Source organism: Poecilia mexicana, unplaced genomic scaffold (assembly GCF_051168715.1).
Source record: "Poecilia mexicana isolate PSO_F unplaced genomic scaffold, ASM5116871v1 scaffold_6, whole genome shotgun sequence".
Taxonomy (NCBI): domain Eukaryota; kingdom Metazoa; phylum Chordata; class Actinopteri; order Cyprinodontiformes; family Poeciliidae; genus Poecilia; species Poecilia mexicana.
The window spans coordinates 25059911-25087594 of NW_028263375.1; the positions used below are offsets into that span (position 1 = coordinate 25059911).

Below are 27684 nucleotides of genomic sequence, written 5' to 3' on the forward strand. Positions count from 1 at the left end.
TAGAGGATTACCCGACAACTTCTCACAACACGTCAGGAATTTATTTATGTGCCGGTCTCTTCGGTTTCCCCCACAGTATTTTTGCCCAGGTACACGTCTGAAAGTCTACAGAGCCATGGCTTTGCTTTGATTAGCCTGGCCATTGCCTTCCTACGCAATTCTGCTCCATCACCCTTCACTGCTCCGTCTGGGATTTCTCCCATTGATGTGGATTTTTCTGCTAGAATTTTAACCGGGCCAGTCAGTGAACAGAAGGAGAAGTTGTGAGCAATAATGCTGATTTTCTGCGCTATTTTAGAAGTGAAGTGCACCAGTAGTTTTAGCAACTGCAGCAGAGAAAGTGAACGAAGCAGCTCAGTCCGTGTTGGCCACGCTTCCAAAAACCGAATTGTTGTTCATCTCGGTTTCTCTCTTCACAGAGGAGGATGACTGTTGCAAGCACTTTTCTATGAATCCCAATTGAATCTTGGCCCAGATTTGACCCAGTGCCAAGAGGCTGAAGATGTGGACTCTGGCTGAAGTTACCCAGTGGCTAAACTTCAGCCACTGGGTAACATTTCAAACTTCGACAGAGTCCACACCTCCAGCAAGCAATTGTTTCTCAATAACCAAGAGTTGAGACCCTCAGCATAAAGCAAAGCGTAAAACAAGTGGTTGGTTTTTACCAGACTAGCGTTTTGGAGTACCAGCAAGAAAGTGACCAGCAATGGTGGCTCTCTGCATTTCAGTCAAGTCCGTCAGTCCGTCCGTCCATCCAGTCAAGCAAAGGCATCAAATCATGACAGTGTTTAGTGTATTTTTGCTTTATGTGAAAATACAGTAAATATTATTGCAATCTGATGCATGAAATGTTAAACTGAAAAAAGTTTACCTTTTCATTGTCTTTGACCAAACACATACAATATGTGTTAATATGTTCATTCAATTTTAGAAGGATTACACAACATGTGCATTTCTCACATTAAACGTTATGAAAACACACTTTAATGTTGAGGTCGTCTATAAAGAATAATTCAGCCAGAATAAGATCAATCTCCAGTGTCTACCATTCTTTTTGTTTCCACTATATGCTACAAGCTTCCTGTCTGAGTGGAAAGAAAGGAAATATAATATCTTGACTGCAGAAACCTCAGTGGTGAAGGTAAACATGAGATGTTCACACTGTCTGGGCCAGACACAAGTCAAGCATGAAAGAAATACTAGTAAGTAAATAGGATTTTTTTTTTTTTTACTTTAGAACATTTGTCAAGAAACATCACTTTGTATTTTTTGCCATTCCATCACAATTTCAGAAAGAAATCTCTTGGGTGCTTATCCTCCGCACATTCTGACTTTCTTCACCACAGCTCCACCTTGTGGCATTATCTTGTTAATACATCGGTTTAAAGACGATTTTGTGAAAGAGCTTTATTTGCTCATCTGCTCAGAGCCCCTCCCTTACCCTGCTCTGCACTCATTCAGAGTGAGATCATCCATTTGACCTTTCCTGTGGTGTGGTTTGAGTTTTGGATGTGCTTGAACCATCAGAGACTCACCTGATTTGCCGACATGTTACAGTTGCTGGGCAGCAGCTGGGATGTCCACTCCTGAAAAAGACAAGAGTGGAGGTTCACCTGGCAGCAGGAGAAAAAGAACAAGTCTGAACACCACAGAGTTATGATGGTTTATATGAAAGCATATTCATGTGTTAGAAAACCGAGTCAAAGCACAGGTCTAAATCAAAAGAAGAATATGAGACAAAAAAAAAAGTGACATTCACAGATGCTACCACTCTAGTCTAACTCAGCTTTAGCTATTGCACAAAGAAGAATGAGCAAACATTTCAGTTCCTAGATGATGGAGCTGATGGAGATACAAAAAATAAAAAACTTAAAGCTGTAAATACAGCAAAGCTTGTTTCTATAAAAAGCTGACTCAGGTGAGCTCAAAGAAATTGCTTTATTATTTCTGAAAACTATCCTTTTTCTTTATGTTAGTATGATACATGAAATCCTAAAAGAGATAAATTGAAATCTTTGGTTGTAAAATGACAAATATTGCAAAATGTCATGGGAGGTGATGTTTCTACAAATAGATTTGTTAAAAATAGTTTGGGAAAGGACACATTTTTGAATTCGTCTTGAACATATTGAAGAGGAAATTAACCTATTTACATGAGAAGTAGCACATGTAAAATATTTTTTTTGATTTTCTTATTACTTTGAAAAATAACTCATCCAAAAGAAGACATACATTTTGAATATACAGTTAGGTCTGTGATAAAACTTTTTCTGACTTTTTAAATACAGGAAACCTTTTCCAAACAATTCTCCACAGCTCTGATTGAAAATCAGGCTTCAACTAAACACCCGGGTCATTTAGTAGCCCCAGAATCAGAATGTGGTTAAACCTACAAACATATCAAGGCTGTGTTCAGGAAGCAGGAAATTAACATTTACAATAATTAGGCCGTGAATGACAAAATCATTTTCCACTTGAAACGAAAATCATTCCGTCTCCAGATTTAGTGCGCTACGGTTTGTTTGCTAAGAGCAGATTAAACACATGCAGCTGAACATGCACGCTTCCACACTCACTTTTGCACACTGCGACCTAATTGCGTTTCGAGAATGTGTGTTTATACATGCGGCACGATTTCCCACCATCGGTTTGACTTGATTAACAACTGTTTGTGTGTGTAGCCGCTGCGCTGATGAAAGAAAGGGAGCTGGTTCCGTCACCGCCGCATGGGCATTAAAAGCACGAGAGTTTACACAACAGTGGAGCCCCGAAGTTGGCCTTCATTAGAGGGATTAGAAGCCTAATGTAAAACAATGTGCAAGTCTCTCAACCCGAACCCCAAACAGCCTCTCAAGAGGGTCCGCAAGCATTACCTCTCAGACTTCAAACACTCCAGCTGTAGCCCCATGCCTTCTTTCATCGACCCCTATCTCGGAGTGAGGGCCTGCGGAGGATAATGGACCACATGTAATGGTGCAGCTGTGAAATGATTTATTGCTGGGTTAATTGTGAGGTGAGAAGATAATTGTACCTGCACGATTCCAGGCCGGCTTTGGGTTCCGGGAGGAAGTGCTGGTCTTTCGTGGCTACTATTGGGTCTACTTGTTTTCTTCTTGTGATGATCAGCTGCGCTGCCGTCCGCCTAGCGCGACGCTGAGGGGAAACTGAGACGCAAAAAAAGGTTTTAAACGAAAGCGAAATTGACAACGAGGGTTGCGATAATTTCCCGTGCTTTGCAAAAACACAAAATCTTACCAAGTATTTCTGATCCAGTTTGTGTTGCAAATGTCTTAGTACATGTATAAAAAAAAAAAACTTACAAGTGACTTTTCAGCAAGATATGGGAGTAATTATCAATATAATTACTTAATACTGAAAATCCTGGAAGTAATTTAACTTAAAACAAGAAAGAACTAGTACTTTTTCATCAATATTAAGGAATTGACTTAAAACAATCTCCTATGTCTTGCTGAAAAGTTACTTGTAAGTTAGTTTTGTCTTAATCCAAATGCAAAGAAAAAGAACCAAAAGTATTTGGTAAGATTTAATGAAATGTTAATATAAGTTTCCAAATGTTCCTGCCTTCAGCTCTAAGGTGAGGAATCACATATTTGAAGAATTTCTCCAAGTTGCATACATGTCAAAAGTAAGTATGTAGTGTTCGGGGCGATGTGCGGCGTTTGATGGCTTGTGACAGGCGTTATTTAACCCACCCGTTTCACCCTGGATTAACTTTTATGTTTTTCAGTGGCCCCTGGAATGCAACAGAAGATGGATCTACTTTCCAACATTGCTTCACCTGCTCTAAATGGATCCACATGTTAAACAGAAAACTGTAAAGGAGAACAGGCATTCTCTCCTCTTCCAGCTCTTTTTTTTTTTTTTTTTTTTTTTTTTTTGTCCCCTCTGAGATTCACGTTTAGGTCGGGGACACGATGCAGAACCTTATATCATTTATCGACCTGGCGCAACATGTCAAATTGAGTTCGGTGGGATGACTGCACCGTGTTCCTGTGAATCTTTCACGTCCTCACAGTTAAATGTCAGAGACAGACTAGAGTCAACTAAGGAAGAAGGCGTGGACAAAGAGCCCGACATGTTTTAAGAATGCAAGCTGTACTGTACGCCTAATTATCTGGAGTCTGTGATGTCTGAACACAGAGAAAACAGGCAGTCACTTCTAAATTAGTATTTTACATGCACAGAATTGCATGAGGAAGGAACGCATGGTATTTCTTAAGCTAATTAGTAATTTTCATTTTCAACGTCTCTTAAGGACGCAGGGAAATCTGTGTTATAAGCCAGGAAAGGAGAAGCAACATTAAAACAGATGGAATAAGCAAATAGCAGAAAGTGATTTATTGCTCAGTCTCTCTTTGCACTGAGGACAGATGTCAGGTAAAGTTAACTGAATTGCAAAATCCCAAACAAACCAAAACAAAGCCAATTCAATCTTAAACTCAATGTCGCCAAGGGCGCAGCTATCATTTTGACTGCTTTTCTTGTTAAATTGTGTTCAGGCTTGTAGCTCGCATAAGTTGCACTCCATGTCCAAGACTGAGAAGTGCGTCTAAGCAGGAATGAAAGAATAAGTCAAGCACAAGTTGCTGAAGAGTGATAAATATCCATGAACTTCAATAAATAACACAAAAGTCCCCCACAAGGAAAGCAGTGGGAAGAAATTCTGCAGCTCAAATGTGGGTTCATATGGCAACAAAACGCAATAAAGGACCACAAATCTATTTGACATATAGGGTCATTTTTAAGAAAGCAAAATTTAGATATTAGATCACCTTCGATGGATTTCAAAAACAATTCTGCAAATTGGTCTGTATGAGAAATAAATTGTAAGACAATTATGTTTTACTCTTTCAAAATTGTTCAGAAAATGAATGCAACGTTTTACAGCAACACAAAACCACATCTTAAAATAAGGATCAAATTTCATGTACCCACTGTTTCCACGTGTTTTACTTAGGTAGATGTTTATTTGCATATTGCAGATTTGAGGTGATTTATCGTGCTATGTAATTTAGATTCACTGAAAATGGTGGATTTCACTTTGAACAACACTGAGTTAATGATTTTACATCGTGTGCTCCTCAACTCACACGGTAACATTTGCCAGCAGATAAAGCTCTCTTTATAGAAGTGTTTGTTTTCTCTATAAATGTATATTTTGTTTTGGTTTTTTTCCCCCAGTCTGCAGTTTATTTATCCTCGGCAGAAGACTAAAAGCTGAGATAATCACTGGGATTTTTTTTTTTTTTGCTTTTGAAACAATTATCAGCCTTCAGACTCATTAGTCTAAAATCACTAAGCATTATCCTTGATTGTGTTTAACAAGCAGCTGCACATTTCTCAAAAACGACTCACAAGGGCCTGTTGGCCAATCAGCAAAAGCTAATCACTCATTCTTCTGCAAAATATTAATGAACAGACAGTTACAGCTATTGAACTAGAAAACCATCTGCAGCATCAAAGATTAGGCCATCTCTCTGGTCTCACAAACAACAACTAGAAAGCTCTTGGGACTTTTTTCTTTTTTTTATGTATTGTTGGCATATCTGGTTTTTGTTTAGCTGACTTTGATCCTTTTACTGTCCTACTCAAAAAAAGCAAAAAAGCCATGCAGGGCTTAATAGAGTTGAGTTTGGCCGTTACTGCAGTGCCACTTGCTGGTAGAAAGTGGCTTTACAATTACAGCTGTATGAAAGCAGCAAATTTGTCTGCTGCACATGCACCAATAAACAGTGATGTTTTATGAAATGAAGGACTGTTTTATGTTTCTGACTCTACATATAATATTGCTGATTAAGTGCTTTAATTATGGGCATTAGTCATGACATTGATGACAACTAAATACAAATAAAAAATAGTTAGTAATAAAGCTGTTGGCATTATTTTTCTTGCTCAACACAGTCTGGTAGTACAGTTGCCGTTTGGAGTGAATTATGCAGAGACCTCAACAGCGAGGAGCAGATCTGGGGAAACGCCGGTGTTTACCAAATTTCAGCCGGAGAAAGAACAGTCCTAATGGGCCAGATGCACCGATGATGCGATTAAGGACGTGTTTTCCATCACGTAGCGCCAACAGCTCACACACTCTGAGATCTCTATCTGACGTAAAACACACAGTACGTATGTGAGAGGACGTATACGTTATGGAAACACTGCTTTGTATAAGCTGAAGTCAAAAGGTTTGCATCGAGACACGAGCCACGCCGCTAAAGTGGCGCTCTCACTCCGCAAACCATCGCTGCCTGGAACTTCTAAAGCGAAAATGTTGCAGGGTATGATACTCATTTGACCTGGTTAATATTAGATCCAATTGTTTGATTATCTGAATTAATTTAGTTTGATTTTGTGTGTGCAAGGAATGTAGTTGGATCCTTTGTCTGAAAGAGCGGTGCGAAGGCGCCATAGTCAAAAGAGTCCACTAGGGGGACTCGTGCGCTCTTTACATTCAATACAAGAGTAAGTGAAGGCGCACTGGTTTCATCTGTGGTCATTTCTTCTCTTATAATTGTCCTTCTTATATGTAAGAAATTAGATTAATCTTTCAGGAGAATGATATGGATGAATGCTAGCCCTGTATGTGCGACTTTGTATGCATTTTGTTTTGCGTCACGGATTAGTTATCTTGGTTTAATGTGTGCGAAGAGTGTTTGGCTAGCTACTTAGCTCTGCTCCTAACGGCAGTAAGCAGTTAGCAACATGTTCCGTTTAGCATCCGGCAGTTTGATTTGTTTAAATGGAAATAATAACTTGTGATTTTTATGAAGTAATACAGGTAATGTACTGTTCTTCATCGTTTTGATAGGAAATATTTCTATTTTTTTCTTTATTAATTTAGTTCTGACAGTACCATAACAATATGAATTTAGAGCGACGTGTTTAAATGTTGTTAAATAACTGTAATGTGAAATACTTGATTTTGTCAAAGAAAAAAAAAATGTAGCATCAAGCACCATATAGCACCTTCTCAGATTTTGCCTCTATTCAGCTACAAACCTAAAAGTTTTTTTATTTGATTTGACTTGATGTGATAGTTCAAGTCTTTGAAACAGAGGAAAGGTTAACATGATTTTCAAAACTTTTGCAAAGAAATACATGAAAAGTGGGCTTTGCACTTGTATTCACTCTGTTACCCCAAAATAAAATACGACAGAACAAGACGCCTTCAAAATTCACCAAATTAGTGAATTCGATTTAGCCTGTGTGTCATTTGAATATGTATTTAAATATGGCTTTTCTGTTCAGGTCTGGTAAAGAATATCAGAGAACAATGCAAAAATACAAAATCTTAATCATTTTTGGTCTAGTTTCTTGTGCAAATATCTTAGTACACTTGAATTAAGATTAAACTAACTTAAATAACTTTTCAGCAAGATATAGGGGCTTGTTTTAAGTCAATAATTTCTCAATATTGATTTAAAAAGTACTAGTTCCACAAGCATTTCACTCCTAAAACATTTTTACCGTGTTATAAGTGAAATAACCTACCAGTGGAACTAGTGCTGGTTTTCATCAACAAAAGAATTTGGCATTATTAGATGTGGATGAGATTTTTGTTGTTTGTGAAAATGACACTATATGTAAAGAAACCTTATTTTCCGTCAGATGACATATTTGTTGCTGACTTGCGACTGCGTGCATGCAAAGGGAAGGTAAGACAAACCTGATCTAAAGGTAAACTGTTGTCACATTGCAGACCCCGGGTGATTTCTTGCAGCACACTTACAGTTTCTGTGCAATGAAAAGCTGACCTGACTTCCCTCAACCCACAACCGACGCAGTCAATTACAAAGATGGGGCTGTGATTGATCGCTCCGTACGAGGACTGCACAAAGGATTTTGGTTCAATAATGACAAATGTTCTCTTTATTCGGCAATCCTCGCTTTACTTTGTCAAGCTGTTTGTCTATGGCAACTCAGAAGAACGAGCTCAGTCCCACGAGTCGTGTACTAGCTGCTTTCAGAAGGCAGATATGTTTCAGCAAAGACCACAATCAATACCCACAGCTGTGCGCATGAAGGATTCAAAGGTCTTTAATCATAAACGGCTGTACTTGATCAATCTTATGTTTTTTCCTTGTCAATAATTGCTCATTCTAGGTGTTTTTAGAACATCAGTGATTAACATAGAATGTGTTAATTTTTGGTTAAAACAGCAGCTGGTTGCATTTTAACATGTTCATGTGTGTAGGAATTGAAATTTAATCGTTTGCAATGGGTTTTTTTAATACCGTAACTAATAAAATGTCAATTTGCCCATGTTGTTGTCAAAACAAATTAAATATCAGTGTGTACCAGTTCTATAACACAATCTGTAACTTTTGTTTGATTTTAGAATTTAGCTTCATGCATATTCTAAGCAAGAAGCGATGTGAAGATGACCAAATCAGGGTTTTAAAAAAATAGCTCCGCTTCCATGGCAGTTTTAATTTAAATTACTGTAATTATTTTTACTTCATTCACTGAATGGTGGGTAAGAACAAATCAATCAATAAATCAAACATCTGAAAGGGACTGCAACCATTGTGTTACACGACTTAAATTCACATCTCGTTAACCATAAACCGAACAGCCAGCTGCTGTTACACATGTAACTGGATTGGGTGATAAAGCTGGAATTATCATAGTAAATTTACCATGTGTGAAATGCAAAAGAAAAAAAGATTATGTAGAATAGATTTCACATACATTTAGAATATGAATCTCAGTTTTTGACTTTTCTATTTTTCTCGGTTTGCTTGGAGCAGCGGTGTTTACACAGTAATTATACTTTGTAATTAGGAGAGCAACTTTAGTTTAAATAGGAGATAGTGAGCAACACTCTGACCAAGAACTAATTGCAGAATTACCATTTACTTACAACCGACACACAAAATTAGATCAGATGCAAATATCCCCAATGGTAAATACCACTTCTTAAATAATGAATAGTCGTTTATCAGGGCGTGCCTTTTACATGCATTTTTTTTTTTTTTTTTTTTTGGTGTTTAAAATCAATGAGAAATAATTATTTTCTTGGTGTTTTGATTTAAAAAAACTAACCACTGATTATTTCACACCATACAAAGAGATTATGCAGAGAATGCCCTTCGTACTGTTACACTGTGTGCTTATGGCTGCAGACTCTGGAACTGCCTGTCATCTCGGTCCTCCTTGATCTCTCTCCTGCATTTGACACCATAATCCCTGTTCCTTTTCTCCTCCTCTTTCTCTGGAATGCCCCAAAGGGAGCTGGGTCATCCCAGTGAGCTGTGACTGATTCATGACTAGCTTTTGTGGAACTGGTACAATCCAGGCTGTGAATTATTGCTCGACCATCTGCTGGAGTACTCTTGGCTCGAGAAGAGCCTGGCTAACCCAACTACTTAAAGACTTGGAGAGGAAAAAAAAAAAAAAGGAGTCTCTGAATAATAATTTAACTACTGATGGCTTTGTAATGTCTCACTCTCCTCTGCTTGTCTGTTCTGTTGGAAAAGTGTATTCCTGTGGTTAAGATTTATCATCAACAATTCCAATGAAATCTTTTTTTTTTTTTTTTAGGTTGTAGTGATGCAGACAATTTCAGTAGAATAAACTTTGGTCCTTTTTTATCAATGCTCTTCAATAGCTTTAATTATTTAGGCATTCACATCATTACTAAAGTAAAAGACCACACTTCAGTTGTTATTGATACAACAACTAAGCGATATGAAACAGTAGTTCAGCCTCGCATCTGCTCACATAGACCAGTTAATGAGTATTGTACCATAAATAATTTAAGAGTAGTTATTAATATTGCAGTGGTTGAAGGTCAATTTTCAAACTGTGCATTATTCATTATTCATGTGTACTTTACTTAAATGACCAATAACTAGTTTTTATAAATAGGGCATCTGATCAAATTTTCTTGAAAAATAACATAGTGGCTCATGAAAACTGGTTCCCATCTAAGCACATTCTGTTCTCCTTATAATGATAACGTTTTAGAAGGGAAACAGTTGCACTACCCGTTTTTGAAAAAATAAAGAAAATCTCATTTGGAAAGCAAGACATTTTTTTCCATCTAATTCAGTGTGGACTATTTGGTTCAGTAGGAGTATTTCAGTAAGATTTGTTACATGCATGGTTTGCAAAATAACCTTTTTTTTAACCCTTCTGGGATAAAGAAGCTGTAGCACACCGCAATGCAACAGTCCTGATTTCTATCCAACAGTGAGGGAGCTAAAAATTAGGGTGATGGCACAGAGGGTTCCAACCTCAATGACCGAGAGCTCGTCTCTAAAGACAAATCATCAAAATCCCTGGAAAAGCATTCAAAAAGCTGCTCATCAATTACAAGAAGGTTTTTTGCTGTAGTGCCAATAATGAATTTTCCACTGATCATTGAGGAGGGTAGGAATTAGAAAATGTCATTCCAGATGCAAGCTTCTCGGTTCACCGAAAATCCCAATTTCTCAGGAATACTTTTGGGTTTTTTAGGAACCATGATTAATATAGACAAATACGTGATTCACATCAGTTTGCTTTCAGAAAATTTACTTCCAAGTGTGCAAATGACATGAAAGTTGTCCAAATGTCAACAGAAACTATTTCTGTCCCCACATGCAAAGAAGTCCAACCACAGATATCCATAAATTATTTTTAAATTAAAAACTGTTTTTAAATCGTCTCTGCAGTTGGGTCCTGCAGAGACGATACAAGCACTTTGTATTGGCTTGTTGCTGAAAATGTGCTACATAAATAAAACTACCTTTACCTCTACAACAGGGGTGTCAAAGTCAAATGGACGGAGGGCCAAATAAAAAATTTAGCTACAAGCCGAGGGCCGGACTGATCGAATGTTCATTGAAATTTTTTTAAATGACTCATATAGTCTAGTGAACCTAATTGAACCTACTGAAAACCTAACAAATATATTCCAATATGATCAGATAAATAAAGCAATATTTTCTTATGGCTCTGTCAGTAATCTTTAATTTTCAACAGACACAACTGAAATATTTTTAAAATATAATTGGATTGAAATACAATAAAATAAAGTGCAAAAATCTATTAATCCACATATGTCAGAGTCAAGGCATTTAGATGTGTCGCCGGCGAATTACGGTACTGCAAATTTAGATGTGTCGCCGGCGACACATCTAAATTTGCAGTACCGTAATTCCGCCACACGTAGCGCTAAGTGGAAAAATTCCAACGGTTTCTGAAAGGGGAGACGTTGCACTTTCCAGCAAGTATCGGGTTAATACGGTAACTTCGCAGCTGCAGCTGCAGAGAATGTAATTAATCCGGGGGGCACTCGTTTAATAGACGGTATATTTCGGCAATAACTTGGTGGATATTGAAAGTTCCGGTTGTTATGGATACATGGGTAAGTACATAATCTCACAGAACATTTAAAGAACTGCTTACAGTTCAAATAAGGAAGATATTTTTTTTCAGACGGGGTGCCGGCTTGCTGCGGTCTGCGGGCCGGTTCTAATAATAAATCAAGATCATCCCAGGGGCCGCAAAAAACCTTCTCGCGGGCCGGATGTGGCCCGCGGGCCTTGACTCTGACATATGTGCTCTACAACATCAAATGACAATCAGTACTTTAAGCAACAATAAGGCTTAGAAGTTCTTGAGACACTTTGCTAATGAGAAACCTTTTTGTGGGCCGTCAGTTGGGACTGAACCAGCCGGTATTAATTTGCATTAAGTAGCACGTTTGCTTTCCAATTACTGATAGATTTAAGTTGATGTCATGACTTTCCATTCCTCCAAGCAACCTCTCTTTGTTATGTGTGCAATACTTTCCCCTCCCATTCCATTTTATTGCATGAAATTTATGGACAGCAGTGGTTTCTTTGCACATCTGGGCTGGATGGGTTGTTATCAACATCTGCTGAGAATTTCACATCAGTAGTACCTTTAAAAATAGGCTTATTCAAAAAAAAAAAAAAAAAAAAACAATTGGTGATGTGTTCATCTCTTGTTTTACCCACCGTATCTTTTTCTCCCTTTACAGTTAAGTTTATTTTTGTCAGTGATTTGGACAGCTTTTTGCACAGGTGTGAAGCACGGAGAAAGGAGGTGCTTGAATTTTAGTTTGAACTCAGATTCTGACAGAGAGACTGTTGACTTATAAATGACTTAAACGAGTGTGGTACCATCATTGTCTGTAAAATCATAATATGTTTCAGCACAAAATGGTTTAGAGGCGTCCGACATAAAAATATCTAAAAATGATACATTTGAACAAAAGTAGTGCAGTCAATGTAAAACTAATGCAGAATTTTAAGATTGTCTGAAGTAAGAAACCAATTTATATCTCTTGACAAATTAATCTAATGGAGAAATTCTTCCTCAAAATATTTAAAAAGAATTGAGGAGATATTTTAGTAAATATTTAAAATATTTTAGTTATGCTTACCACAACTACAATATTTTATTAATCAGTTAATAATGCTAAAAAATAGGACTGTTTACTGTCAATCACATTATTTCCATAAATCTATGTATTACCATAAATCCCAGACTATTTAACACCCATGGTCCAGGAGTTATGGTACCATGATAACTCTAGGAAAAAAACACAACATCACAAGCTGATTAGCCAACCAGGGGGGCATTTGGAGCATTTTGTTAACAAGAGAAAAAAATACACACTTTGAATATTCTTTCTCCAACTCAATCTTAAAATCAAAAGTGTACAACATTTAAAACTATTTCCGGACTTGTGTTCCTCATCTAAGGCTTCAGAAATGCAATCACTCTGAGGAATAAAAAGTCTCACTTTCAAAATTTAACAAATTAATCATTATTTAAAGTGAAATTCAATCTTTTCTGAATTTTTAAGTCATAAAATCATTTGTAATTAATTGACTCTTGATGGTACAGACAGACATCCAGGTTAACAGCTTTCATTTATAGCACCTCAGACACAGAAAATATTCTTGCGAGACTCACATTTGTTGACCGGGAGTAAAAAGGCTTTTGACTAACTGTCTAGCAAGGGCAATTTCAACAAACTGGTAGGAACAGGTAAATGTGTGTGAAAGGTTAAATCTGGAATCTGTGGTCAGTACATCAAAATAAAAGGAAAAGTTTGGTCTCTAAAGATAAATCCGTTTTTTCAGTTTAATCTGTCCTGATCCTGTCTGCCATTCCCTTTCTATCAGTAAATTTAACACCTGCTCCTATCTTAATGTGACACTGGGTAATTTGAAAGACTGTGTGCTGGTAGCACTGTAAATGACTGAAAAAACACCCAACAACCTGATCTTTAATATATTTCATGGTTTTTGTCACCACTGTTACCAAATCCACATGGTTTGTAAGCTAAATTGTGGGGGGGAGGGAGGATCTGCCCAAAAGAAAGTATCTCGGCCCATCATTAGCATCAAGCCTACATTACACCTTATCAACATGCTACCTCTCAGCTACGCCTACGCCTCCTACATTAACGCAGCATGCTGTACCGCAGCATCTGGATGGGATTTCTACAGTAAATTGCATCAAACCGTTTGGTCTTAGACGTTCTATACCCTGCAGCCTGGAAAAACTGAACCGATAGGGGCAAAGGAAGTGAAATTCATCACATACAGGAGGAGCAACTGTAAAGGGAATCGTGAGACTGATAAAAGAGGGAAAGACTGGCAGCACAACATGCTGGAAACGTCGAAGCCAGGCCTCTGGTTGGTACAGGGAGAGGAAAGCTGGGGCAGGAAAAGAATACAAAACAGACAGAGAAATGTTTATGATGTTATCCATTTCTCCTACACATTCTGCACATTTATTTGTTAGAATTTGTGTGAAACTAGTTCATGAAACCTAAGATTTTATGCAGTTTTGCAGCAGTGTAATTGATTTAAAAAAAAAAGAAAAAAAAGCAGCAGTATCTAATTCTTATTTCCTGCCTGTTTCAGATATTCCCCTCCTTCATCTTGAATGGCCAGCTGACTGGACAAGCAGCTGTTTGTTTACAGAAAAAAAAAAATCCTTGACAGGAGTGCGACCATTTATCTGGGGAAAACAACTTAGTTTCAAAAAGAGAGAGCTGAACAACTAGGCTTTTTACCTGTTGGTGGTGTGATACCTAAAAGCTAAGTGACTACAAACATTGCTAAAATATTGGGGTACCTTATTTTCATCCACTTTTACTTCTTGCTCCCTCCTAAATTACAGTGTCACAAACTGCCTTACATTTTACTTATTCATCATTCGTCCATTTAATGTTTCCATAATTTATGGCATCTTGTTTTATAGCTTTTCGTGATGCTTTAGTTTAACATCGCTTTTTTGCCTTCATATACTATCTCGTGTTTGCTAGTGATAGCATTATGTTACAATTTACATCCAAGCCAGTGTTTTTAAAGTAAACTCTTGTGAATCATTAGTTAATTTAAATTTTCCTTCTGTTAGACGTAAATGTATGATAAATGTTTTCTTTGTTAATGTTTCTTTGTAGATGCTCACCAGTGTTTGTCTCTTTGTTCAGATGAGGAGAGGCGTGTGGGAGTGGCCGACGTAGCTCTTCTTCTTCTTCTTTTTTACTATGGCGGATCGCAAGCGAGTTTCAGGTGCATACCGCCACCTACTGTACATGAGTGTGTAGCAACATAGACATAATATAAGAGTAGACCCCATATTCATGTCCATAGACATAAATAGGTAGACCACGTATTGGCTGCTCCGGCGCAGGAAATACGGCGGCCATCTTGGAGCGGTCGTCCCTCCTATTTTGCTCAACCAAAACAGCAGAAGACGCCTCAGCACTGAGGGATATTGTTATTCGGATCGATGGACTATTGATGTGAGGGCTCCACAAACATCATTTCACAAGTAAGATGGACATATTATTGTGTATATTTTGTGATTAGAATATTACTTTACTGTATTTATGTCCGCCGGCGAGATACCAGGCTAACTGAGATTCCGTAAATCTGAAAAAATGGCTCAAACACCTTGATGTCATCCAAAAAAGATGACATGAACTTGTTGGTTTCCCTGTCCATTGTCGTGGCTGATATTTTGTGAAAATCCGGCAGAAATGCTACACTAATCGACTCAGAAATACTCTGCAGAGAGTCAGTCGAAATGAAAGATGCTATGTTTACATAGATACTAAGCTCCGCAAGGCTTTGTTTGTGAGACATGCAGCCACGTGGGATTTTAGGGGGCGTTTCTGGGCGGAGCTTAGTAAGGTCCATTGTGCCTGCTAGCTGAGTTTAGTGGTGGACCGCTCCAAGATGGCCGCCCTAAATCTCGTCAACGACAATAGGCGAGAGCGGTCCATGAGGCGTCTATTCTTATATTATGTCTATGTGAAGCAACACTACTTTACATTACTACGCAGCACTTCCTGTTTCTATAAGATTATGAGGTAATCAGTTCCATCTTTGGGCACAAGCAAATTAAGTGTTTTGTATTTTGTTTAGTATTTGGTATTTCTCTAAAGCACATATGTCAGAGTCAAGGCCCGCGGGCCACATCCGGCCCGCGAGAAGGTTTTTTGCGGCCCCTGGGATGATCTTGATTTATTATTAGAACCGGCCCGCAGACCGCAGCAAGCCGGCACCCCGTCTGAAAAAAAATATCTTCCTTATTTGAACTGTAAGCAGTTCTTTAAATGTTCTGTGAGATTATGTACTTACCCATGTATCCATAACAACCGGAACTTTCAATATCCACCAAGTTATTGCCGAAATATACCGTCTATTAAACGAGTGCCCCCCGGATTAATTACATTCTCTGCAGCTGCAGCTGCGAAGTTACCGTATTAACCCGATACTTGCTGGAAAGTGCAACGTCTCCCCTTTCAGAAACCGTTGGAATTTTTCCACTTAGCGCTACGTGTGGCGGAATTACGGTACTGCAAATTTAGATGTGTCGCCGGCGACACATCTAAATTTGCAGTACCGTAATTCGCCGGCGACACATCTAAATGCCTTGACTCTGACATATGTGGATTAATAGATTTTTGCACTTTATTTTATTGTATTTCAATCCAATTATATTTTAAAAATATTTCAGTTGTGTCTGTTGAAAATTAAAGATTACTGACAGAGCCATAAGAAAATATTGCTTTATTTATCTGATCATATTGGAATATATTTGTTAGGTTTTCAGTAGGTTCAATTAGGTTCACTAGACTATATGAGTCATTTAAAAAAATTTCAATGAACATTCGATCAGTCCGGCCCTCGGCTTGTAGCTAAATTTTTTATTTGGCCCTCCGTCCATTTGACTTTGACACCCCTGCTCTAAAGGAACCATTTAAGCTGCACTGTGTAGAGCGTTGTATTCTGTTTTTTAACCCACTATCATAACTGGTTAATACTAATGAGGTTTCAGGTCTGCTTAAAACCAACCAAGATTTAGTTAACTGGGAGTTTAAGATTGTTGTGAGAGACGAGAATCTTTTACTTGTACTTGTTAATGAAATAGACTAAAAATCAACACCTCAATCCATGTGTTGACATTTTGAGAAGAAACTCAAAATGTCTGCCGATTCTCTCTACCTCCTACTTTCCTTGACACTTATGTACAATATCTCATAGTGAGGTTATAATCTTAAATTATGCCATGAAATTATTTCTAAAGAGAACATCTATTTTAGATTCTTAATTAGCTTTAATTACAATAGATACATTGTTAAGTTTCCTCTTCTTTTTAAAGTTATATTGCGATTGTTTATTTACTTTGATTTAGTTTGACATAATGTACCAGTGCTACGACTTTGTTCATAACTATTATTTTCTAGTATGAACTTATTTATTAACTGGTTTGTCATTTTAAGGAGTTATTGTCTTTAACTGCCTGAGTGTAAAATTATTATGTTGACTTTGGCAGTAAAACCGGATTCAGTTATTTGTAGCTTTTGGTTATTTCAAAAGCTACAAGATGTCTGCAAAAAAAATATTCTTGACTTAGTATTCAGCTAGGGATGCTGTCCAAAAGCCACAGAGAAACATGAAAAATTCATTTAGTTTATTCCTTTTCAATATGATCTTATCCATGTTCAGGGTTTGCAGAGGTGTTGGAGAAAATCCCATTAGGCAAAGAGCGGGGTACAAAGAACCTGTACAGACTGCAAGTACATCACAGAAGTCCAAAATAGATGGATTTCCATGTTTCCTCATTGGAAATCTTTACTCATTTGTGCTCTTAGCAAGTCAAAATAGAATTTCTGTCGATTCTTCTTGAGTTCATTTCCAGATTCTCTCTTTTTTTTTTATCCCCCACACTGATCAAACATTTCTGCACACTTTTGACATGCCGCTTAGCAGAACGAAACATGATTTGATTCAGTAGTCAATAATTTGCAAATATAAAGGGTACAAAGAGTTTAAAAAGCTTTGATAAAGTATTACCATCTCTTGAACGTTCCCACATTTTCTCGTAATGTAACCACAAACTTTGCTGTGTTTTATTAAGATTTTATGTGATGGACTAGCATAATTTTCAAGTTTTAATCTATAAAAGGACTCGAAAGCCATGCATGATTTTTTTTTCTAACAGTGCACCACTTTGTGTTGGATAATCACAGAAAATCTCAATAAAATCCACTGGTGTTTCTGGCAACATGACAAAATGTGAAGACGTTTAAGGGGTGGGAACGTCTCCGCAAGGCACAGTAAATATCACAATATAAGCTGTACTTCAATAAAAACTTCATTTTCATCTTTTCTTGTGGTGTTTGTTGACAAAAAGAAAATTGCACAATTCAACACATATTTTCTTTCAAATATTACACACTGACTAAACAACATGGAGTTCAGTTATATAGTGTGGGGGGGGAGAAAGGATTGAAGACAGATTCACCGTTTCTATGCTTCTTTTCAGTCTCTTCCAAGATTAGGCTGTTTTTGCAAATCTACATTTATGCTGTGGGTGTGAGAAAAGAAGTTGACAGTTCAGCTTATGAAAACTTTAAGAAAATCTCCCATTTTTGGCTTTAAAGGTATTGTATTCTGAGCTTCTTTTTTTGAGCAAAAAAAAAAATCATAATGCTGAAGGGAGAACAAGCACGACAGATACATAAAATCGTTGCATGGAATGAGGTTAGGTGACCACACCCAGAACATCGTGTAAAACAAGCTTCATTTCAGCTCTGAGAGCGATTATTGAGAATAATATCTCACTTTCCCAATGCAACAGCAGGTCCTTGATTGCAATAAATTCTATTTTCATCACCAGCAACACGTTCAGTCTACTTTGCAATTAAGCATTTATGCACTGCAGTGATATAATTAGCAGAAAATATTATTGCCAAGGGAGTTTGGGGAGATTGTGTGATTCCCACACATTCAACTGTGAAGTTGGCTGTATCCTCCATCGTTTCCTGAGAGGGAGAGAGAGAGAGGGGGGAGCAGGTCCACTGATACCACCTTCAGCTGCTCCTCGCAGCGTGGGGCGCCTGTCTGGGATTCCTCTTTCTTCGTCTTTTGTTCTCAAGGATAAAGGGCGGTGGCTGATGCTGTATGCATCCAAACATCACTCCACCTTCTGTCGCTCTGCTAGTTCCTGTCTTTTGCTCAGTGTGACTCTGGAAGTCCTTATTTAGTCCATTTTCTACCAGAACCAGAGCGGCGAGATGCTCTCTGCTTGTAATGTGACGGTCTCTGGGTGACTCAACTGTAGGGTCCTGTTGAGACCAAACAATATAAAAGTCAACAGTTTTTGAGTTAGCTTTTTATGTAGAGCCAAAATGAACTCAGTCCAAGTAACTTTTTATGCATGTGATTAAACTGTCATGATTACATTAAATACGATACCTGGTAGATAATTAATTGAATAAATAACTAAATATTTAAATCTGCGATTAAAACTTCAGTTAGTCACATGAAATGACAAATAATTGTTCTAGCATTATTTACTTGTTTCAGTTGTCACTGTGGCTCATCAGACATCTGATTGGTTAACCAGCACAAGTCAACTTCACGTTGTAGCCCCGCCCACTGACTTATGGGTAAGGCTGAGCTACAAAGCAAATTCAAACTGTACTGCAACACATGGCCCTGCAGTAGTTTAATACATTTCAGATAATGGATGTACAATTTTTTAATTACTCTTACAACTTAACATTGTTTTATGTAATCATAATATTCGAACATTTAAGTAATTATAAGAAAATGCATATTTTTCTTTAGCATATGCCTTTCTAGTCTTAATTTAAATGCTTCCAGGAATTTAGCTTCCTGAACTTGTCCTTACCAAGAAATACATTTCTGAAGTTTATTTAGTGCTCATCCCAATTAATCCATAACTGGATTGTTTTTTTTATTGTAAACATCTAGTATAAATATTGTCAGTGGTCCCATTAGAAATTTTTAAACACAGAAAATGTTGCGGTAATGAATATTTTTGGTTCTGGATCATTTAGAAAAAACCAAAAAGAAACAGCCAAATAATCTGTATTATTGTTTTTTCAGGTACCTGTTTTGGACTCCATTCTGTAGCTGCTAGTCTGTAAGAAGAAGAAGAAAAATGCACAGCAACAAGTTATTTGTAGGGACATTGTTTGACATTTTCAATCTTTTACCTGTCTGATATTTCTGTATCTCTTCAAAACTGATAGAGATCAGTTAAAATAGGAAATGATACGTCTCAAAATACAATCGGTTTTATCAAACTTCAGCAAGGACAACTAAAACAGCACAAAAAATGTGAAATAAAGAAGAAAAATACCCTGCATTATGATTTTCCAGTACATTGCTGCTTCTTGAATTGAATCAGTTCCACTGTCCACTTTGCAAACAGAGCTAATAAATAGCATGAACATTTTCAAGGTTGACATATTTTTCTTTTAACGGATCAAATTTTTGGACCCTGACAATGAGGTGAGTGGCTGCTTTGCATGTTGCTGTAGCTCATCTGATGGAGATTATTAAGCGTTTATGTTCAGATGTGCCTCATAAATACACTTCAATGTCAAAGTTGTTTAAAATTAGAACGTGTGCAGCAGATGTTCACCTTTCCGTGTGGATTTAGACTGACTAGCAGCTACAGTGGTCAGGTCCGCAGGCAGACCCACATACACACCGCCATAATTCCTGAGAGGACAGGAGAAGACATTATGTTAGTGCAATGTAATTTGTCAGTTATATTTTGAGTAGAAACAGTAAGATTAAATTCAGCTAACTATAATATGTTAATAGAATTTATTTTATTTTAGTTTCAACTCTTACGAAATTTCAGTCCTTTGCAAAAAACTCTCTTGAACTTTTTCAGATTTTGTTTTAGAACCAAAAGACTGAAAAAATGGAGAAAAAAATTATTTCAAAAATCTTAAGAATATTGCACACTTTTGTCTTCAGCTTATTTTATAGTCAGAAAAGGTGTCATTGAGCCATTTAAAGCAGAATTGGGTTACAAAACAATTTTCCGAGCTTTAAACATTTCACAGAGCTCTGTTCAATCCATCATATGGAAGTAGAAAAAGTATAACATAATGGTAAGCTTACCAAGAAATGATTGTCCACTTAAAGTGAAGAATGTAACAAGAAGAGCATTAATTAAACCTTTACTATGTTCATTTAAATGAAGTTATATGAAACGGATTGACTTCGAAAGTCCCTGAATCTATAAACAGAGTCAGGAGAAGAAGAAGTCCTGTTTGCAGTTCGCAAGAAGCCATGAAGGAGGCATGGCAAGCATGTGGAAGAATATGCTCAGTTCACGTGGAAAACTTAAATTCTTGCCTACATGTTGGCATTATTTAGAACACCAAAAAACACGCTGAGCACACCATACCCATTGTGAAACATGGTGGTGGCAGTATTGTGCTGTTTAGAAGCTTTTAACGAGCAAAAACAAAGGCGTTGGTCAAAGTTAACAGGTTGAAATGAGACAAAATAAAAGGAAGTTAAAGCGATATGAATGCTTTTTTATAATACTATCTGCCTTACTAGCAGATGTTGTTGGTTACAGTTCTTGCAGAAAATACTGATTGTTTCACAAAAAGCTACATGTCAGCCGAAAACCTCAGAAGCGTCAACAGAATACCTTCTTTTCTCATCGTCTGCCGAGGGATCTTCTGTCCTGATTGAGAGAAGAATCACAGGTCAGGTCAGCATTCACAGCCTGGCCCAAAAACACCTGAAGCTCTGAGAAAAAGAGGCCGCTGGACTCCTGGGTGTGTTTTGTTTCAGCTGCGCTGCGGAACATTTACGGCGAGCCGCAGGGAATGCGGATCATTCCCCGGTGGCAGCAGCTGACGATGCGGCACATGGAATTGGCAATTATCGTTTCAGCTGAGGTTATTGAACAATCAGCTGCTTGCAGCGTGTTGTTGTCGCAGAGCTCACATGAAGCTGCGCCGGGGACAAAACAGCAAAAATACTCAGCTTGGAGGCTGTTCTGTTTGCAGATTCTTTTGTTTTGAACATAAAATGCGAGCGTGTGTTTGTTTCATCTTGGAAGGAACTAAGTAGGCACTAAAGTAGACCGCTGGGATTCGACCACTTTGTGGGTCCCTAAAGACTTGACCTAGCATGCTTACTCTGCTTGATTGGTAAAAGCAAAGGATGAAATCAGGGTTCGGAGAAATGGGTTATGAAGTCCTTTTGACGGGCATTGCAGTAGATAGATAAAGAAAGAGTTTGTATGTGTGCGACAAAATGAGTGTGGTCTACATTTGTTTGTGATATTTTGATGCGTAGTTCAGCTGATCAACTACCTGATTAGCTTCAGGTAGTTAGCACTCTTCAGTCAGCTCTCAAGGGCTGAACCTGGCTGCTCAGATGGCTTCCAGGAAACATACATGCTGATTTAAGGTACAAAGTAGACACACACGCTTGTAAATTTATCCCTGTTACAGTGAATTAATCTATTTTTTTTACTGGAAATCTAAATCCTGACCAGGTCAATATGTATTCCTTCACTGTGGTTGAGTCTTACATGTTTGATTCTCATTTTAACACTGACAAGAAAATTGATCGATAAGTAGCTTTTTGGGACCCACGAAGGCTGTTTTCTGGGAAGTACTACTAAAATGAAAAGTGCAAAGTTTGAAAAAATAGAATAAAATAAAAATTCAAGTACACCCATTATCAATTTTTCCAGTTAAGGCTTTAGTAATGTTGCTTCTCCTGTCCTTTTCAGAAAAGTATTAATGGAAAAGAAAAAAAAAAAAAAAAAAAACACCCCAGAATGAGCCCTCAAAAACACAAACAAAAGAGATTTTTTTTAAATGTTCAATATACCTGCCACAAATTCAATAGATTTTAGATTAACTTTTACATAATCATTTATTGAAATGCACTTGTATTTTGCGTCAGACATTGATTGACACTAGTTATGCCTTTCTTTTAACAGAAACCTTCTTTTTGAAAGCCATGCATAATTTCTGTTCTATTTCACAATTATTGCACTACTTGGTGTTTATGTATCATGTTAAAGTCCAATAAAACACTAAAAGTTGACAAAACATTAAAAACTTGAAGGCAATGATTGCAAATTTTACCAGAAACTTGATTTTAGCTTTGATTTATGTCCTACAGAGCTTCGTAAATGTTTTCAAATTCTTAAAAATGACTGATGTACTTACACATCTTTGGAGGCTTCTGCTGGCCCTGAGAACAGAAAACAAATGAACACGATTTAACCCAACCATCATACCTAATGGAGGAAGAATGTTTCATTACTAACTTTTAATTTCTGTGTTCAGAATCACTGAATCAAGGACAGACAATAATAGGATGCTGGCAGTAGACTCACTTTATTAAGGGTGAATGTAAACCTTTTTCTTTCTGCTTTTAAAGCCTCTGGGTTGTGAAGGTCCATTGAAATACAGACAATAACTACACAGAGCTGGACAAGCCTTTTATTCTAGGTGGTGTCTATATTGTAGTAATCTGTAGAAATTTTTGTCACTCTCATAAAGAATAACCGTACTCTGATGAGCATCTTCACTGATCATCCCCAGTTCTTTACTACCACACAATGCACCGTCTTCTAAAAGTTACATCAAGCGTGACGACAATGCGCCGTCACTGAGCAAAAGTCATCACGACCTCAATCATTAAGACAGCTCCATGTGAAATCTGTCGAAGTTAAGCGACAGATTTCAGACGAATTTGGACTTTGATTAGACAATGTGACAGTGCGTCTTAAAGCTACAATTATTAAAAACATTCAAGATGGCTGCTGAAGTTAATGAGTTGTTTTGCAACTCAGTTTTTCAGCAGACCCAAAGAAACGCAGCCGCTCAGAGCGGCTGTTCTTATTTTATTTTTTTATAGAAACAAGTATTTTACATTCTAATGATAGGACAAAACGCAGACAAAAGAACTGTTTTGGTTGGAGCCACATACAGATATTGTTTCTTTCAAGAATGTGTGTTCTGTGTTTTTCTTCCATGTAGAAAGTACTCCCAGCTCAGTCCTTCAGCTTAGCTGTGCCTTTCTCCCAGACAGTGTATCTGAAAGAAATCTCGCAAACATTAAACATATGCACTCTCTTTTTTTCCGCTGCATAGAAAATATATTCTGTTGGTATTTTAGTTTTACCCGTCTCTTCTTTCTGAAGAAGACAATGCTGTCATTTGTACTTAACTTTGTTTTCTTTTTAAAAGTACTCATATTTCAGTGCTTTTAGGATCTCTTTATAGCGGAGAGCAACTTAAAAAATATATATTAGATTAAATATATTTGCTCGTTTTGTTTGTTCTTGTATAGAAATAATTCTGTCACAGTGCCTCTTAGGTCAGCTGCATTTCTTTCCTGGAGAGTGCCACTGATATTTCAACTATAAACCACATCTTCTCCCTCTTTTTTATTTGTTTCTTTTCCCTAGACAGAACTCCTGACTCGGTGTTTCTGTGCTCTGTTTTTACTGTGTGTGTCTCCTTCCAGTCTTCTGGTCAGCACAGAGAACAGCTAATGTTGAGCTGCTAGATGTGTCTTCATAATATTACCAATTAAATATTTAACCTGTTATGACCTTATTGCATTTCAACTGAACTGTATGCAACTAGATCCAAATCCAACTATATGATTGGATATGAACTGGACACATTTGTCTCATTAAGTGCCTTTTGATGATTTTGTAAGCATTGAATTGAACAGTGTGATCATTCTTTTTTTTTTTTTTTTTGTTTTGCCGTTGAAACTTTGACTCAGTTCAGTTTAGAGTCCTGATGTCGCTCATGTAGCTTAAAATTGCTTTTGGTTTTCAGCTCCACTGTCAAAGAACCTACAGTATGGAGAGCAGCACAAGAAGCCTCAGTTCCAGTGACACCAGTGGAAAGCTCAAGGCTGTTTAACTCCTAGATGAGTCAATTAGCACTTCTTCATTCCTGATGCACAGGCTCTAAAGTGATGATGTTAAGCTGGAGGATAATTTAACCTCCTCCTCCTTTGTACTGCACACACAGCTCCATTCAACAACAGTGTAGAAAGACATGCATAGGATTGTCCTTCAACCAGTTTTTATCTGTACTTGTGCCAAACTTATCCTGGAAGCATCAAACTGAACGTGAAATCATAGCAAACGAAGCAGGAAAATCGTGGAGAATATTTCTGTCTATGTAGAGATCTGCAAAGGTTTCTAGTGTGCTAAAGCGACAAAGAAGCCTTTTCAGTGTCCTCAACAAAAGCTCATTCATATCCGAGGCTGCACATCTGCGAGCACAAGGCTTGGGTTGAACAATGTGACATATAGTGCGGTCATTTGAGTGAACTCGATAAGGGCCAGGCTCGAATTCATGATGATCTTGTCCGACTTGACTTTCACAGCTTCTTCAATGACCTCCGCAGTGGTTAGGATTCAGATTTTTATTATCAAAGAATGGGAATATTTACTTCTAGGTTGCACATAAATATTAAGCTGGTTCTGGTTTTAATTTTTAAAGATGAAGGCACACTGAGAATAAAAAAACGCAGCCAGGTCGTGATGCGTGGCTTTTTCACAGCAGAATTTCACAAATTTCAAACATTTTTAAAATGTGAAAAGTGAAATTATTATTGGATTTGTTACACACAGAGTTGCATAACTTAAGAGTTTATTTTCTCCTCATTGTGATGGTTATGGGTGAACAAAATTGCCAAAGAAGTGACGTATCCAAGCTTATTTTTTATAAAGGTGAAGAGGAAGAAAAAAATGTGGAAGAGAAAAGGTGCAGAAGCAGCCTGATAACCTGTGAGCCACTGGAGGATTATGATACAAAGTCCTTTCAAGAATTTGAGAGAGATTCAGAAGATGTGGACAGCGACTGGTGTCATAGATTTAAGTGTCACCAAACACAAGATTGTGTTACCTATAATATTTTACTTTACCCAACATATTTCTTCTGACTAAATAATCTGGGTTGAAGATTAGGGATATGCCTATAGATTCAAAAATAGCAAAAATACTTGTGGAAACAAGCCAAAAGCTGGCCAGCAATTATGAGGAGCATATATTTGCTGTATTGCTTATGAATATTTTTCCACTTATTATTAAAGTTTCAGAGTGTAAACATCTCACATGCAATTTTAAACGATAAAAAAATATACTTTTTTCAAAACTGACACCTTCTAAGTAGTTTTTTTTTTTTTTTTTATCTTTTGTGAAATTCTTGACTGAATGAACATAGAGGGGTATGAATGAGCTTCACTTTTTAAAATAAGTTCCAGAAATAATGTTTATTCTTTGTTGGTATTGTAATTTATGAGATGCTCTTGAATGCTTTCTTATGACAACTTGACTCAAAGTGATTGCTGATGACGAAGCCTGCCCTGGTCTTCCTCACAAACTGCCTCAGTGTTTTATTGTTTCGTGAAATGCATGGAGGGTTTTTAAATGAAGCTCAGACATATTGCTGCAGCTGTGCAGAAAACAAAACCAAAGGAGGAATTTCATCATTAGCCTGCACTGAGAAAATGCAATCAAAAGAGTTCTGATTGTTTATGAAGTGCCTTAGTACCACCCAGAACCAAACCAAAAGTTAAGTTTCGTATGGGTGTTTTTATTTTCTTCATTATGCAACAATCTACAATAATAAAGCAAATATCTATAACTATATATAAAGTGAGTTTGATTGGTCTGACAGAAACATCCAGCCATAGTTGCTTTAATTTTGTCCTTTGACACAGGCCTGGCATCAGCTGGCGTGGACAAACGAGAGCCGCTGCAATTCCCAATTTGTCAGAGTGACAGGATGACACACACACACCCACACACACACACGCGCACACACACACACACACGCACACACACACGCCCTTGACACTCTTCTGATCGCTGACCTCTGAGACTAAGTCAATAAAAAATGGATGAGGCCGACCGAAGAAGTCCGCCTGTCACGGACAAACAAGGTCCAGCCCACAGGGAGGTACTTAGGTGTTGTTTACAGGCCGTGGAACCTCAGCGTGGATCACATTTGGATCCGGCTGCTACGTCAACACGCCTGGCAAGCACTGATTAGGTACCTGCAAGCACACACACGTTTGCACAAGCACAAACACACTCATCACGCTGCTTTAATGGGCAGTGGTGCTGGTGAGGTAATTCTGCAGATACTTCAAACTAATTATTACCTAGACAGTATTTCTGGTGTGTGTGTGTGTGTGTGTGTGTGTGTGTGTGTGTGTGTGTGTGTGTGTGTGTGTGTGTGTGTGTGTGTGTGTGTGTGTGTACGCGACCCTGGAGATTTTCTCAGGTGTCATTTAAAACAGTCTGAGCCAAGTGAGTGAGATGTGCTGGGGGGGAGATAAGCAGGACATCTGGGTGAGGGTTACAAAAACAATTTGATAAGAGAATATCCTCCATTCACACGTGTCCTTCAGGTTTTTACGAATCAAAGTCAGGAGTTGATTTAGTATTTCAGAGGCGCCTGCGTTCAGGACACACTCTGTATCCGTCAAGTGGGGAGACAAGGATGAGTGAATGCCAGTTTTGCTTTGGAAGGCAAGACGGTGAAGGAAAAAACACCAGACAAACTAAAAAGAAATGCCCAGATGTTGCAACTGTATGAAAGTCAAAATGTTTGTATAGATGCAGTCGAGTCTTAGATTAGGGCTTTTGCCAAACTGGACTCAGCGTCTGCATCTTCAGGGTATTAACTCTTAAATGTGAACATAATTGCAAAATGCAAGAAGGATTCTGTAAATTTCTTGTCATTAATATAGAGCAAGAAAGATTTTTAGACAGGGCAGAAGATGTTTTCATGAATGAAGTCAAGTAACCAACATGCACCCACAAAGATGTGCTTCCTGAGCGTAAGCGTTTCCCCCGACAGACTTCATGTACTCCCAAAACACCTTCTCCTCCTTCCCGCAGAGACGGTGACAGCCTCTCGCTCACCAACCAGCCATCACACCGCTGACTGACACATCCACACGGAGATTCCTGAAACACTCACCCCCTCCCGAGGTGCTGGTGGCTGAGGAATTGCCACAACCCATTTTGCATCGATGCAGCCACCGTCTAGGCAGAGCGGAGACGTTCAGTGAGAGGAAGGGTGAGGAGGAGATGAGGAGGGAAACCCGCGACACATCGGAGGGAGGAGAAGGAACTCGGGGTGGGGGGGGAAGCAGAGAGGGAAGGTCAAAGAAATGGCTCAGAGGGATGCCCTTTGGTGGCGTGCCTGAGTCCTGCTCCCGCCTGCCCCACAAAGCCACAGAGAGCTCAGATTGAGGTGAAAGCTCTGAGACGCTTTTATACGTACACACACTGAGACGGAGAGAATGACAGCAAGAGAGAGAGAGAGGAAGAGAGACA

At 38.0% G+C, this 27684-nt stretch overlaps 1 protein-coding gene and 1 long non-coding RNA gene across 3 annotated transcripts; both read right to left on the bottom strand.

Annotated features, from left to right (window-relative positions):
* Positions 1-1003: 1003 nt before the first annotated feature.
* LOC106918029 (uncharacterized) lies at positions 1004-14842 on the bottom strand. 2 transcript variants are annotated; one of them, XR_001418339.2, is made up of 4 exons: positions 14458-14842; positions 3032-3164; positions 2874-2944; positions 1004-1586 (listed from the first exon to the last, which is right to left on the bottom strand). It is a non-coding gene; the product is annotated as an uncharacterized LOC106918029 (long non-coding RNA). The 2 variants fall into 2 exon arrangements; XR_001418340.2 differs by having other exon boundaries at positions 1004-1613.
* Positions 14843-16956: 2114 nt separating this feature from the next.
* On the bottom strand, positions 16957-27632 carry c25h12orf75 (chromosome 25 C12orf75 homolog). The gene is made up of 6 exons (XM_014987442.2): positions 27326-27632; positions 22532-22556; positions 20989-21024; positions 19957-20036; positions 19420-19450; positions 16957-18628 (listed from the first exon to the last, which is right to left on the bottom strand). Exons 1-5 carry the CDS (start codon positions 27366-27368, stop codon positions 19446-19448), a joined length of 189 nt encoding a protein of 62 aa, XP_014842928.1. The 5' UTR covers positions 27369-27632; the 3' UTR covers positions 16957-18628; positions 19420-19445.
* Between the last annotated feature and the right edge of the window lie 52 nt (positions 27633-27684).